Source organism: Pollicipes pollicipes, unplaced genomic scaffold, assembly GCF_011947565.3.
Source record: "Pollicipes pollicipes isolate AB1234 unplaced genomic scaffold, Ppol_2.1 Scaffold_7261;HRSCAF=8764_pilon_pilon_pilon, whole genome shotgun sequence".
Classification (NCBI taxonomy): Eukaryota; Metazoa; Arthropoda; class Thecostraca; order Pollicipedomorpha; family Pollicipedidae; genus Pollicipes; species Pollicipes pollicipes.
Genome location: NW_023597054.1, coordinates 13,448,689 through 13,464,629, shown reverse-complemented (window position 1 = coordinate 13,464,629; position 15,941 = coordinate 13,448,689). Strand labels below are relative to the sequence as shown.

Genomic DNA, 15,941 nt, shown 5'->3' with positions numbered 1-15,941 from the left:
TGTACTGAACGGCAATTTGTATCCCTTTCTAAATACCTCAAAGGGACGCCTCCAAACGTAAACGAATAACAAATAATAACAACCACAAATATGACCACGAAAGATGTCGGCGGCCCCTTCCCAGGCGCGACACGACACAAGGCCGATGGCCAGCTGTTTGCGCCCGAAATTATATCGATTTTACTGCCATCTATGTTTTCCTTTATTTATGAAGGATACTAGTGTTTGTCAGATCCTGTAAAATACATAGTTTTCAAACAAACACTTTTAAGGATAAAAAACATAGGTTTGACGTCTTCATCACAATCATCATTTTCATCGCATTTTATTCTGGCCTTCCTGAGTTTGAAAACATAAACACAAGCTACACCTTTCTACGATAACGACGCGGGACAAATCAAAATACATGTCGTACTATATGCTTAGAGTAGCGCGTTTGAGGCGGCAAATGGAATATTTTGTTAACGGCGAGATAGTTACCATTTCAAGAAACTTCTACGATGGACTATGAATTTTATTAGCGCAATATCCTGAACTTGCTTTTATTTGTTATACGAGGACAGCCGTTTGGGTCAGGGAGAAACGAGGCAGGTGGGGGGATGGAGCAGAGTGGATGGGGCTCAGTCCGCAAAATATTGTCTGATGCCGCATGCACCTGCATGATATCGATGCGCTGAACGTCGTGCTCATGTGTGCAAATTTAGACCTGGCCACTTTGCGCTTAGTTTTTAAATGCTTGTTAATAATTTTTTGGCATATTTGTGATTACCTCTGCAGCGTCATATTTTCCTGATGCTTTGGTTCTGTATGCACTGAAGTGAGTGGCAACCATACACTTCACTCTGAGCACTCAGGGATTGAAGCTTGCATGCGCAGGAATGCATGCCTGGTTTCAGAAGGTCACATTGGTCACATCACATCAAAATTCTGGAGCAACATGGCTTTGTCAGACATGTTCCACATATTGTGCATTTTTGTAGTCTGTGGCTTGATTGGTGGACCAAAATCAGCTAGAATGTCAAATAATGCATTATTATGACTTATCCAGGTCCAGGTGGAAGTTAAAAGGGCAGCTGAGGCGAGAATGTCCGGCTGCTGGTCAACTTACCAGACTAAAAGTCCATAACAAAATGTGTTGAACTTTTGAAATTGAAATTGAATTATTTGGTATAACCAGCTATTGAATATCATGCATTCCCCAAAAGTGATCAGGTGTTACACCCATACCAAGCTTGTTAAATTTTGAACAACTGCCTTTGCTACCTGAACAGTTTTCAAGAAGCTTGCAGCATTGTGGATGCTTGCTTGTCAAACTAGTTGATGGCATTTAAATATATTTGCCTACTCATTGTTGCCTTGGCTTGTAGAAACACAATTAAGTGATTTTGCTGTGGTGGCCATTAGTTTAAGAAGTAATTTAAAGGTATGCTCAAGCTACTCATCAATTTCATAACACCTTGAAGTATTTCAAGGTCTTATATTAGCACTGTTTAGAGAGAAAATATGTGTCTGAATATGGTTCTGTATTGACACTGAAAATACATATCATGCTTTCAGATGGGTGTGGAAAGGCAACCTCAAGTGGTCACAGCGGTGATTCGTCCCAGCGAGAGTCCACCAGTGCAGAGAGCAGCCAGGAAGCTGCCACCAAAATGTGTTCCTGCTGATGGCACTAGATCAAAGTCAGCTACATTATGTCAACGTCAAACAAAGGCACCAAACGGTGCAGGCGCTTTACAAAGTGCAGGGTTTACCAGGCCTACTACATCATCAGCATCAAAAACCAGGAGCTTACTTTCTGCTGGAGCCAAAACAACTACAGTTGCAAAGAAAGCAGATGTAGTTGCTCTCCCCAAAAGAAATTATGCCAAAAGCACTACATCAAAGGCATCATCATTGGGGCAAACACAAAAATCTACAAGATCACAAGTGCCATCAGGTAGCCAGCAGTCGCAAAGCCTCATCTTCGTCATCACACGCACAAAAGAAGAGCGGAGTAGGAGCGTCATCTTCATCTGCTTCCAACAAGCGAAAGAGCTCTCCGATATCTTCCAGAAGCTGTGCATCAAAGAAGTCCGCCTCCCTGTCGTCCAGAGCACCACAGACATCATCAAAAGGCCAGCGGTCGTCGGGTATCTCCCCTGCCTCGACCCGCACGCGCTACCCTAAGACCACCTCGGCCACGTCAGCGGCCACCGGCAGCGGCCGGTCGCCGTCGCCGGCGTCGAGCGGCCCCCGGGCTGCCCCCTGCGCGCCACCGCCGCGCCTCAGCCGATCGGCCTCACACGAGGCACGCCTGAACCAACTGCGCAACCAGCTGGACCACCTGCGGCGCGTCTCACCCCACTTCGCCTCCCCCGAGTTCACGTCAACGCGCACGCAAGCTGGTGTCCCGCTCGCGCTCAACGTCTCCGGGCAGGCCGCGCGCGGCGGCCGGCAGCCCAGGCCGGTGCAGCAGCCAACTCGTCGGCGCTGTTCCACACGCCGGAGCGGGCCGGCGCGCCGCGCGCCGCGTCGCCCTGGCGCCCGCCCGCCGCACGGCGCGCCGTCCGCGCCGTGCGGCGTCACCTGGGTGGAGACGCGCAACCGGGCCGGAGAGCTGGGCGTCGGGGGCGCACCCGATCCGGTGGCCTGGCAGGCGCGCCGTGACCTGCCGCGCGTCACCTACCCGAGCGCGCTGCTGCGCGCCCGCTCGTCCTCCTCACAGACGCGCCAGTCGCCGCGCTTGTGCGTCGAGCGCACCGCGCCGCGGGCAACGTTGCCTAGTCGCGGCGCCCTGCGCAGGCCGGCGGGGCGCGCCGCCGCGCGGCGGTCGGCGACGCCGCCGGTGCGTGTTGGCGCCCGGCGTCCCGGCAGCGCGAAGCGGCCGTCGCCGGCCACCATCGACTACAGTCCGCAGTCGCGGTACATGAGCCGCCTGCTGCAGCGTGGCGCCGTGCAGCGGCCGCGACCACAGCGCCGCCCGGCGGCCGGCGCGTCGAGCCCCGCCCGGCTGCAGCGCAGCCCCGGCAACCGGCGTCTGGCCAAAGAGAACCGGCGGCCTGGGTCGGGCTCGAGCGGCGGCTCATGCCACATGAGCTGCGTCCGCTGCGGCTCGCCGTGCCGCTCGGGGTCTCGCGAGTCGGCCGGCCGCCGCGCCTCGGCCGGGTCGGCCGCCTCCGAGCCGGCCCGGCCCGCTCACCAGCCCAATACGAGGTCCATACTCAGGCCGTCTGCCTCGGTGAGCAGCAGAGCGCGGTGAGATTGTGGAGTGCCCCCGGGAGCGGTGAGATGTGATGTGAGAGCGGCTGAGCGACGTAGCGCTCCTCTTCCACTAGTCGTTGCATCAAGCAGTGCAATTTGCATGCTGATTATTAGTCGGGTTGGTGCCCAGTCATCCTGATTTTGGGAAGTTTATGGGTTGCAAAGTCGTGTGTTAAAACAAATTCTTGTCACCTATGTTTAACATATTCTTGCCGTAACCCGTGATATTTGTCGCCATTGTGCAGCCGATAATATCGCAACCTGCCAAATTGCGTGCATCTTTGTCTCGCCGCTGTCGTATTTTGCTGACCAGTGACATTGCTTTCAGTCGAACCGTGCTGTCAGTGACCCCGTCACCCGCCAGTCTCACCAGGACTGGGTGAGGTCTATGGTGAACCTTGCAGCGCCTCTGCCCAGGTCAAGAAAAGACGTCCAAGCTGCCAGGGACTTCAGGTGTGTGTGACGAGAGCATGCTGGGCAGCGGCACACGCTCCGGTTGGTGGCATATGTAACGTGTCGAGCGCTGTGACGAGTGGCCATAGGATTAGGACTGGTCCGACCCACTAGAGCGCTAGCGACGGGCGTCCAGTTCGGGCGGAGGTGGCCAGTTTGTGACACCAGAGAGCGCAAGCTGATGCTCAGGAGTGGATGGATGGCAGACTGATGGCTTGGGAGGCTGAAGCTTTAGCACAGAAACCATAGCTCGCGCCTGGCGGGGGGGGGGGGGGACAAGGTTTCCAGGTGGTCAATGTCCCTCTACCTCCTCCCCACACCTGCACTCTAGCGACCTTATTGATGGTCCACTTGGTTGCTGCCCTGAATCGGATTGGAATGTTCTGTTCGTTGGCGGAAGCGGCGACGTTCGGACGATTTGACACATCACTGTCTTAAGATATCAGTTAATAGCTTCAAAACTCGGCACTTGAAGCTAGTTTCAAAGACACCCATGCCTTCTTTATGACCTGTTCCGTCCATTGAGCTGAGTGCATTCTGTCTGTGCAGACATCTTGACCGGTAGCTCGTGCTGTGCTGCTGAACTGTGCCATGGCTAAACTGATTGTTACTGGTGTTTCCATAGAATGTCAGAACAAGATCTTTGTGCTGCGAGTTCTCTTTGGCTGTTTCATGGACAACGCCTCTGTGGTTATAGCGAATAGTGTTTTTTTTCTATACATGCAGTTGTTTTGCGTGCGCTTCCTGCGTGGTCCTTTTAATTGCCGTATTGTTATCAAGTGCAATGCATAAAATGAACTGTGTTGAAACAATCTTTTCCAGGCGACGATGCATTCGAAATGTGAAGATATACCAGAACTCACAACGCACCTTTCACTTTGTATCAAACCGTGCGCACCTCATGGCTAAGTAATCCGTTTACGCACGCGTTTAAACTGAAGTGGTCGTTTGCGAACGAAAGCGTAGATATTCCTATCTACATGCCATATGCCTCACATTTCATCTGATCTTTTGACCCCAGCTGTGCAGTTTAATTCGACTCCTGATGTTCTAAGAAAGAACCCAAACTCAAGACATTTGGTCAGCATCCAACATTGTTTATCGCCTGACATTCTAAAACTCTCACAACCAATGCGAAATAATTTTTAGGATGTGTTTTTGTGGGTGTACTGTGATTAGGAGCAATGCCGATTGGTGACTAAAATGGGATTTATAGGGGAGTATACGGATTCTCATAACGTCAAGCTGTAATTTGGTGCTAGCTGTTTTCACCACGCCTCTCATACAAACAGGTTCCACGACCTTAGTACCGCAACAAAAATTCCTACCGACAGGAGTACCACGACATTGCTCCTACAGCCAATACTTATACACGACGCTAGTGCTACGCGGCAAAACTAATCCCGCAAAAACTTATACCCGCCATTACCTCTACTGCAAGCCCCTATACAGTCATTACTTATGCAAATTACCTGCGCCGCAAACACATGCGGCTTAGTGCTACACGACAAAACTTATCCGTAGAAAATGTACGCTCGTCATTCCTTCTACTGTAAAGGCGTACGCAGTCTTTACTTATGCGTGACTTTACTTCTACTGCACAGACCTACGCGCTTCATTAGTGCAGCACGGCAAAACTGATACTTCAGAACATTATGCCCGTTATCACCTCTACTGTAAAAACATATACAGCTTTTGCTTATTCACGGCATTTCTCCGACTGCAAAGACTTATATACGACTTGAGTGTTGCAGCACAAACTTGTGGTGAAGTTTTTGCTGCAGAAAGTAATGATCGGCACAGCATAAATTTTGTTGTTCAGTGCTTCTGTCGTATCTGAGTTTTTGCACCAGAAATAATGTTGCGTATGAGTAAAGTCGATGAGTTTTTGCTGTACAAGTAATGTCACGTATAACTGATGTCGTTACACTTCAGTCAGTAGCAGTTTTTGCCGTAGCATTAATGTCGTGACACCATGCAAATATGACACGCCACTGTATTTACAATGGGGTCATAAAATACGCTGTTATATTTGTGAAGAGATCAGTGCACGTCAACGCACATCTTTTGTACAACGATAATCCTCGTAGCTTTTCTGTGGATACGCACACGCTTAAAGACTCGAGCATCATGCCTCTCGCAGTGACCGGAAATATACGTTCGTATCAACAACATGAAGTGCTATTGGTTTTTCAGGATTCCACTCCAATTTGTTTCATTATCGCCGATGATCGGATTTGCTGCTCCCCAGAGAAAGCAACTGGAGCGCTACTCACGCCGGGCAGCAGTGGAAGGAGGCGGGAGGCTCCTCATCGCGACAGTCAGATCACAAGTGTAAGTGGGTTGTGATGTATGCACATGCACCAGTTCAGCTGCTGGCAGAAGTGCTGTTCCGTGCCCACGTGTCGCGATCGCAGCCCTCCATCCGGCGGAAGTTGCCCGGCAACCCGGCATCGCGTCATTGCCTGTGACTGGCCGTCTGCGTCGGTTACAGGTGTGCATGAGTACTACATCAACTCACGACTGTTCCCGGTGCCGCTGTACACGGACGACGAGGGACGCAGCCGATGTCCCGTCTGCCTGGCTGTGGGGCCGTCACCGAAGGGCGCGCCACGCCGCGGCCGCTCACAGTCGCCCGGCGCCACCAGAGCCGGGCGGCCCCGCTCCCGCTCCCCCGTGGCTCCCCGGGCGAGCCGCTCACGTGCCAGCTCTAATGAGGTGTTTAGAGACGCGCGCTCGCGCTGCTCCTCCGCCACGTCCACCAGGGCGGTGCGGTCCCGCTCCCGCTCTGCTGCGGCGGGACCGTTCCCGCTCTCGCTCCCCCGGCTCTAGAGCGGGTCGCTCCCGCTCTCGTTCCCCCGCCTCTAGAGCGGGTCGCCCCCGCTCTCGCTCCCCCAGCTCTAGAACGGGTCGCCCCCGCTCTCGCTCCCCCACCTCCTCCAGGAGAGACCGCTCCTGCTCGCCCTCCAGAGGGAGTCGCGCCCGGTCCTCCACTCCGCCGAGTGCGCGCCATCCGGTCCGATCGGTCCGCTCGCCGTCGCCCACGCTGGTCCGAGCGTGCCGGCGCGGTGGGCCCACACCGCGGCGCCCCGCCGTCCGGACCGGGCGCGGGCGGCGCGCCAGCCCGTCCCGCAAGCGCAGCAGCGTGTCCTGGCACGACGAGGTGGGAGGCCGGCTGACCTCCGCCGGCAGCCGTTCCGGCAGAGGCGGCCGCGCCGGCAGCACCAGCCCCTCCAGCAAGACGCGCTCGGGACGAACGGGTCGCGCCGGCAGCACCAGCCCCTCCAGCAACACGAGGTCGGGTCGGACGGGCCGCGCCAGCCGCACGCCGTCGCCCAGCCGCAGCGCGAGCTCCGTGTCGCGCCAGATCTACTGCCCCAACTGTCAGCAGTCGATGCTGGCGGCGTCGGACGCCAGCGACGTGGAGCGACCACGCGGCCGACCGGCGCGGCCGCCGCCTCCGGCGGCCCCGCCGCTATCGCCGTCGGCGCCGGTGGCCGTGTCCCCCCGCTCGTATTCGCGGACGTGCTGCAGCCCGGCGCAGAGCCGGCGACGTCGCTCGCCCGTCACGCTGCGCTCGCGTCCGACGGCCAGCCGGCAGCCAGTGCAGGCCATGTTCACCGTGCCGACGGCGCTGTTCGGCGGCAACGCGCCCGGCAAGGCGGCCCAGCAGGACGACGGCGGCGGCGCACCGCACGCCAGAGGACGCGACGTGGCGCTGGGGCCGCGCGGGCTCGACTGGGACGCGGCGAGCTTCGGCGAGCGCGACCCGCTGGAGCCGGACGAGTGGCCGGGTCAGGCGCCCGAGCCGAGCGCGGCGCGCCACCCGCTCTGGCCGCGCCAGCTCGACCTGCCGCTGGGCGTGCGGCCGATCGCGCGCGGCTGGCCGCAGCTGGAGCGGCGCGGAAACCTGGGCCGGCGCGCGGCCCGCCTGGAGGCGGCCGCCCGCCGCCCGGGGCGGGACCCGGCCGGCCGCAGATCAATCGAAACGACCGGCGCCGCCGCCGCTGGCGCCAAGAACACGTACAGCCTGCGGCGGTGTATAGGGGAGAAGATATGATGAACGGCGGTGGTCGAGTTATCATGCCGAGCGAGTAACCGTCTTGCCAAATTACACGGGCTGTGAGGTGCCTGGTGCCGGGCTGCACGCTGTTACGGGTTGCATGAAGTCTAATGATCCATGGTGTTTCGATTGCACGCGATTACCGAGCGAATACATTCATGCATTATGTAATATGCTTTCCATCTCGACGGAAGCGCTAAGTGGGTGAGCTCATTTACTCCGCACAGAACAGCAGAAGCATGCGACACTCGTGCACTCATGGAACAGCCGAGACAACTGCACGACAGATCACCTGCTACACAGCCGTGGCAGTCAGGCTGCTTGTGTGCAATCCCGGCCAGCCAGTCGACAGCAAAGCCCGGTTTGTCACGACGACACGTGTGAGCCGGAACTGGGTGTCATCGAACGGTCTATCGCCGTCCTGAACATGTCTTAGGTATATTCACGTGAACACGGGGTGTCTGGCAGCGGCACTTCACCCCCCGGTCCCGAGGGCGGGCACTCGAGCCTCCAGCGACAGGCCACTCCCTGTCCCGAGACGATGTGACAGTGAGACCACCCGTGTAAGGAGTGGGACCCGAGACCGTACGTCAGCGACAGGTCACGCCTGGTCCCGGGGATGTAACTGTGTGGAACTGAACACTCGTCTGCGATCGAGGCTGTCCGTGGACGGCAGGTCACGCCTCGTCCCGGGGATGTAACTGTGTAGAACTGAACACTCGTCTGCGATCGAGGCTGTCCGTGGACAGCAGGTCACGCCTCGTCCCGGGGATGTAACTGTGTGGAACTGAACACTCGTCTGCGATCGAGGCTGTCCGTGGACGGCAGGTCACGCCTCGTCCCGGGGATGTATCTGTGTAGAACTGAACACTCGTCTGTGGCCGAGGCTGTCTGTGGGCGGCATGCCACGCCTCGTCTGCGCGCTGTCTGATGTCTGTGCACTGCATGTGTGCTTTGATGTCTGCACTATCTGTGCGTTGTTCGATGTCTGTGCACTGTCTGTGTGCGCTGTGTGGTGTCTGTGCATGCTGTCTGATGTCTGTGTGTTGTGTGTGCACTGTCAGATATCTGCGCGCCGTATATGCATATTTGATCGCTGTATGTTGTCTGATGTACATGCGCTTTCTGATATCGGTGCGTCGTCTGGTGGTTGTGGGCCGTCTGGTGTCTGTGGGCTGTCTTATGTTATTCCTCTGTCGGCTGTAAGGGGGCCTCCCCGTTCCTGGGGTCCCCAGCAGCTGGCGGCAGCAGTCGTCTCCCCGGTCGTTTGGCCCGCGCGGTCTTGGGCGGGGAAAATCACAGGGTCCCGTGCGTGGCGGGCGGGCCGGCCGTAATTGGCGAATGCCCTGTTAGGCAGAAGATGACCCGAGAGAGAACCAGGCCAGCTGCCGGCAGTCACGTGACGTGCTTTGCCGGTGCTTGGCAATGAGCCGATGGCGGCGGCGGCCGCCCGTTAGCGAGGGCGTCGGCCCGGCTGCTCGCCAGCCGCTGGCAGTCAGTGCTGGGAGACGGGCGCAGTACTGACGCTGAGAACGGCCCGGCTGCCCGCCAGCCGCTGGCAGTCAGCGCTGGGAGACGGGCACAGCGCTGACGCCGAGAACGGCCCAGCTGCCCGCTAACCGCTGGCAATCAGCGCTGGGAGACGGGCACAGCGCTGACGCCGAGAACGGCCCAGCAGCCCGCTAACCGCTGGCAATCAGCGCTGGGAGACGGGTGCTGTGCTGACGCCGAGGATGGTCGCTCTGGAGATCTGAGAGTCTTTTTTGGTATTATGGAGCGCGTATTATAGATCTGATAATCTTGCATATATGCATACGATGGATTCTGACAGGTAGGCTGCGCTGGCGTATGTGCAAACGTCCAGGCTAGTTTTGCTGGGTTATGTCGAGACCCAGAACTGAATTGAGAGATGAGACGTTCTGTCCCATTGCTGGAGATGGCCAGTATTAAGGTTTTTTTTTACTTATAAACCCGGCATGACACAATGACAAGAGCAGGCCCACGCCCAAACGGAGCATTTCATACACTTGGTCACGTTGTTCAAGTTCCATTCATTTGTCGCATCCGCCATAACCTGCTCAAAAATGATCTATATTAATAAGTCAGTCAGTCAATGTAGGCCAGCAGTTTTATGAAATCAATATTTACTTAGCGTGGATTTGTACTGATCCTGTATCACTTTCAGTAGTCTATGTTCTTCGTTGATTCCTACATCTGAGCTGTTTTAAAGGCCGGATTATGTCCGCTTTCTCTCTGTAAGCGCTTTTTGCCTATTTCCCCCGCATTCTCGTTCAATATGTGCGCCCTCCATCTCCACAAAATCTCCTGCCAAAATCGCTATGGTATTGTAAGCGTTCGTGCCGGCCCGTACTGTGCAGGTGACCATTTCGCATAGGTTAATTTTCCCCAGTCAAATGGTCCATTACCGGGCTATTTGGCGGCCGGTGCGGCACGCGATGTCTGGGCGGAGGCAATCGTAGAAAACAACTACTGTCCAGACTGACGGGCAAAAACAGGCCGATGATAACGGGAGACGGCCGGCAGAAACAGGCTCGTGCCACAGTCTTGTAAAGGAAATGCGCTCAGAACGATAGATGATTGCATACACAAATGACGCACTGGAGGCAAACCGGAATGAGGCTGTACGCACGGTCACTGGATCTATGAGGCTGTACGGTGGGATAGGAGCGGCGTGGAGGCTGAATGCGTCGGAAACTGGATGCTCATCGTGATAGCAGTTTCCTTTCGCCTGTAATTATAATATGAAAATTGTCTATTGTATCCAGCGGAATAAACACCCATTTTAGTTTGATGACAAGACATGGAAAAATGTTTTGTTTTTCTCTGTTCATGCTTAGTTGTCATAGCAGGCCCAATACATTTGGCAAATAAGTCACAGCTTAGCCTATTGCTGGACGTTGCGACGTTAACCGGCAGCAGCCGAACGGCGAAAATCGATTTGAACGATACAACCCGCGTGAAGCGCTCATCCGATACCGAATACGATTACTACAAAGACGTGGAATATTACAACTACTACGGCGTAGAAGATCCGGTGAGTCTTTGTAGTGTGTTGTGTAGTGTGTGTTTGTAGTAGTGTAGTGTGTCATGAAAAAACGTGCAAGCAAAGAGCCGATCGATATCAACGTTCTCCTCTCCTTGACTTGCTCTGTATACAGTACTACGACGAGAAGAAGGCAGAACAGGCTGAATTCAACTTCGAGAAGAGCCTGGACACCAAGACCCAGGTGCTGATCGTGGTATCAATCGTGGGCCTGCTGCTGCTCTTCTGCATCTGGCAGGTGTGCTGCTACCCGGCCATCCGACTGTGCAGCTGGTACTGTACCTACTGGGGCACCCTCATCAGGATGGCGGTGGATTCGTGCCGCGGCATCGACCCCCGTAAGTGCATCCACAGCAGGCCCAGCTCGAGGGTAAAGTCGGTAATTTTTTTTTGGGGGGGGGGAGGCAGGCTGTATTATACCTGATTGGGAGAACCTCAGCAGATCAGAAAGAACTACGTTTAACTTTAAAAAATACGCAGCGATTCCAATTTCGTGAGAATGTGTGTTGATACTCTGAGCACACATCCTGCAAAGCAAATGTAGCTCAGGAGTAAGCAAAACGAATTAAAATCTGTCCAGACTGAGAGAGCTTGAATGACCATTTGGATGACGGACGTCTTGTAGAGTTCGTTTGTGTCAATGTGGCAATCCACATTGACACAGTTGACAATTGACATTGACACTGGGAGAACGCCTTTGTGAATATGACGGCAGGAGTTCAGAAACAGGAGGCAAGAAGACCAGTTGCCCAACCCAAATAATGTGAAAAGAGTGTTAGCCAGCCCCTGTTGTACATTGTGAGATGAAACAAATCTCCAGCTTTCAGCAGTCTTTCTTGACGCATTCTGCCTGATCAAATCAAAATGGCTCTCCTATTGAACATCATGGGTGCAGTATAGTCGTCAGGTCCTGGTGGTGTGCGAGGCCAGAAGTTGTCTACCTGATTGTTCTGAATCTGCGTGGGGCTTGGCCAGGAACTTACATTATGCGCTGGCACAAACATAGGCTGCAGCCTCATCTAGATGTACCCGTATGCCGCTTCTCTTTCCGTGGAATCCTGGTGACCCCGGGCGCGGGTCAGACCCGGGTCCGGGGTCTAGATGTACCCACATGACGCTCCCCTTTCCGTGGAATCCTGGTGACCCCGGGCACCCGTCAGACCGGGTCCGGGGTCTAGATGTACCCACATGACGCTCCCCTTTCCGTGGAATCCTGGTGACCCCGGGCGCGCGTCAGACCGGGTCCGGGGTCTAGATGTACCCTCATGACGCTCCTCTTTCCGTGGAACCCTGGTGACCCCGGGTGCGGGTCAGACCCGGGTCCCGCATACGTCACCTGCCGTATGCATGCCGATGAGCTTTCAGCCTACGGGTATGGTGGCAGGTCATAATAGGCTAACAGAGTGCTTTTGTTTATATCTTTTACCCGTTCTGTCATGCAGGTATAGAGTGTGTTTATCGTTCGACAAGGTAGCAGGTAATATAACCTTGCCCCGATGCAAATAAACACGATCAGCTGATAGCAAAACAGCAAAAACCTGCCTATAGCACGCATGCACTACCAACTTTTACATAGGCCTCTGCGTCTTTCTGGCAGGTTACCGTATGATGGAGAAGATGGTAACCTCGATGGGGTTCGCCATGCCTTCGTACAGCGAGTGGAAACAGTGGATGGCCGCCTACGAAGATATGATGCTGCAGATGGCCGAGGGCCAGTGTGAAGGCATCACGGACATGGTGAAGGGCTTCAAGAGCGCCATGGGGCCGTTGAAGCAAATGATGGGCCAGGGCATGGACCAGATGGGTAACGTAGGTGCCATCATGGGTGGCATCGGCGACGGGCTGGCCGACTACGCCAGCGGCATGCCCATGGGCGGCATCATGTTCTAGCTGTTCCGACGTCGCAGCCGCCTGCACCTGCACGAAACGGGAGCCATGGCCTCAGGAAACGCCGTGAAGATGTTGTTCCTGTTCCCGTCGGCTGTTTTTGTATCATGGGTCTTGCAACTTTTCAATGCGATAACTGAGGCTTTGGTAGAGGATAGCTGTGCATATATGCCGTTAATATAGATAATGATATTGACTGCGGATGCGACTACGGCGGATTGATAAGCATGACAAACCTGCAACCGCGGTTGACTGCTGTTGGACAAACCCGTAATGCGCTAAATGATCTACGAGATGTGAGTAGAGGAAACTCGCAAGTTACACAATCCATATCACCACAAGAACGCGCGCTTTGCACATGAGAAGGCTTTGCGTACGACGCTAATTGCGCATAAGACACAGGGATCAATCGGCATGACCCTCATGCATCACGTGTGCATGATCAGTGCTCACCGTGAGGGCAAGGCTGAGGCAGAGCACGAACATGTTCCTTTACAGTGTACGTTCATTTTCGCCTTGCCGTATATTTGTGGCCAACGTGTTTTGTGGGATAATGCCAGCCGTACCTGCCATCATAATTGTTCCAATTGCACATGAACGTTATCCCTCATATCCAGCTCACCGCCGCATTGCCTCCTATTTATCTCCATATCCAGCGCTGGGCGGCGATCAGCAGCAGTTTAGCCTCCCCTCTAATAGGGCCCGGTGCGCGCGCCGCGCCGCTGCGCCGCCGCCGCCAGCCGTGGCAACCGTCAGCTGGCGGCGGCCGGGCCAGCCCCGAGAGAGGATCAGCCGCTGCACTCGGCCACGGCTGGGCTGGCTCGGCCGCTGATTGGATCCAGTTAGCCGCTCTGTCTGCCGACAGCGGCCGGGCACGCGCGCCGTCCTCGGGCGCCACCAATGGGCTGGGGGACTCACGGCCGGCACGGGCGGCGTCTCGCTTACAGACACGCTGTGCTGTGCGCAGAAGCACGCTGCCCCCTCCCCTCTGACCCCCCCCCCCCCCGCCCCCGCCGCCCGGGATAAGGTGCACACGTCTGCAGGCTTAGGGCGTCGCCAAAGGAGTTCGAATTGCCCGGGCTAGTGGGGATACCAGGTGACCGTGAAGTGGCATTGGCGACACAGCGCTACCTGGTGCCACCTTTGTGACGATGCCGTTCGAATATTTGTTAATGTGCATGCGCACGATCAGAACCGATCCAGGGTTCTTTCCTAGAGAGTTCCAGGAAATTCGAAGAATCTTGAGGCAGTAGAAAGATCCTAAAAAGCATCAAGACAAACAGAGCTGAAAAAACACGTAGGTACAAGGTGGTCACGAGCGGGGTGTAGTTTCCTATCCAGTTAGAGCCCTAGCTTCCAACTTTGAAAGGGGAGTGGGCCAAATTCGATGAAAATCCTCTGCTTCGTTTTTTGCGAGCAGTTTTAACCATCTTCCCCGGTCAGGACCCCCCCCCCCCAGCTATTGTTGCAATGTCTTTGGGCCCCCGGACCATGGACGCTGGTCGGGGGCTCAAAGACTTTTATGAAAGGGAGAAATATGGCATGAAAATGGAGAATACTGAAAACACGGTCGTATTCAAGGGAGGTGGTACTGGGCGCACCTACAACATCATCAAATTATTACGGACATGGATATACACATAAACAAATATTGACGGTTTAAAGATGGAAGTAGGCACCTAAAAATAAGTAGATTGTTACACGTAATGTGATGTTGTTACACGCAATGCGAGAAATTTTGTGAGCCTGAGATAACGGTGAAGTGGTGTTTTCAGTACAAAACCTCGAGTTGCTCCCCACCACTATTGCAAATGTACAGCAGCCCCAGACCGTATTGGTTCGGTCATCTTCGAAACATGAGAAGTTGGGTCTGTCGGCACTGAAGCGAATAAAAGCCCGGAACATTTCAAGCCATATATGAGAGTATTTACAGCCATAAATATGGAAACAATTGAGTGGGTAACAGCCGATGATGATATCTTATTTCTGAAAAGGATCCGAGGTCGCACAACTCTCCATTGAGCATCACAAAGCTGTGCTAGAGCAGGATGATGCCCCGACTGGAGTACGGCGTGACGGACCGCCCTGTTTACGAGCGTGTCGCGAGATTTCCATTCAGCGTGGGCCACAATCGTTATCCCCCTTCAAATACTCCAGTCGATTGAGGTGGAGCGACACCTGTTAAATTGACTTATATGGCCTTGGTTAAATCAATATTTGACGTTACTGTTAGGTAACTAGATAAAGTTTTTCTGATTTCCACCGGAAAACAGTGTTTTGCGATTTTTTTCTTGAGGAATGGCGTTTTCCATACAGTTGAAAAAGCCAGTTCACAAGGTTTCTCTATGGATAGGGTCACCTACCTTGCTCATCACTATCATTTGCAGTTTTTGCCGCTTCGTGATCAGATAGCTTCGACAAGAGACCGTATGGCGGCTTGTACACCTAAGTCATTGACTTCTCAATACATTCTACCGCTTACTACATTTGGTCAAAGGACAATTTGAGTTTGTAACGGCAGACAGGATATCACGCTGTTCTAATAATTGCAACCCAATGAATCCTCACGCACTAAATGCAGGACAGCGTGCGTATTCGATCAACAGCAATCAACGCCCTAACTGCCCTGGATTCGTGACCGCCAGCACCTCCCGCCACTGACCAGCATGTAGCCGCCCCTGCGAGGGGTGTCCCGCACGCATCTCGCGATGGCTCGCCACCCACAAGGCCCCCCACCGCCCGGAAAATCTGCCGTTGAGAACTGCATTCGTAAGTCGATGACTGGATAGTGTAGAATCCGACTGGCTAATAACCCCAAGCGTACGCCTGGATTGAAAACAGGTCAGACAACTATGGCTATTTGAAATAAATTGTAGCTGCAGTCGAGCCACCAGTCAAATCAGACGTGCTGAGTCGAACTGGCCAGCTCTCCTCAGCTCAAGCCGTGACTGTCACATTGTAACCGGGCAGAGCAGCCACAAGCGGCGCCTGGTTATACGATTGCCATTATCACCGTCCGTTCCAGTGCCCAATGAGGGCCGCCGGCGTTTCGGACGGGCGCAATTGCCGGGCGCCTCTACGCCGATTGGCCAGTGCCATCGATGACGTCACGAGCATCACTACGCTCCGCCCACCAGCGGGGGCCGGGCATCGGAAACTCGCATCGGGGAGGCGTTTCACTTGGGGAAACGGACCAGCCTGACCTAGCCGTCGGGGCACCTTCGACAGAAT

General features: G+C 54.8%; 1 protein-coding gene and 1 long non-coding RNA gene across 2 annotated transcripts; both read left to right on the top strand.

Annotated features, from left to right (window-relative positions):
• Positions 1-3,579: 3,579 nt before the first annotated feature.
• On the top strand, positions 3,580-6,473 carry LOC119113188 (uncharacterized). Its single transcript, XR_005095845.1, has 3 exons — positions 3,580-3,696; positions 5,948-6,030; positions 6,191-6,473. It is a non-coding gene; the product is annotated as an uncharacterized LOC119113188 (long non-coding RNA).
• A 3,945-nt stretch (positions 6,474-10,418) lies between these two features.
• On the top strand, positions 10,419-12,713 carry LOC119111064 (uncharacterized). The gene is made up of 3 exons (XM_037234890.1): positions 10,419-10,814; positions 10,939-11,161; positions 12,421-12,713. Exons 1-3 carry the CDS (start codon positions 10,581-10,583, stop codon positions 12,711-12,713), a joined length of 750 nt encoding a protein of 249 aa, XP_037090785.1. The 5' UTR covers positions 10,419-10,580.
• Positions 12,714-15,941: the final 3,228 nt, after the last annotated feature.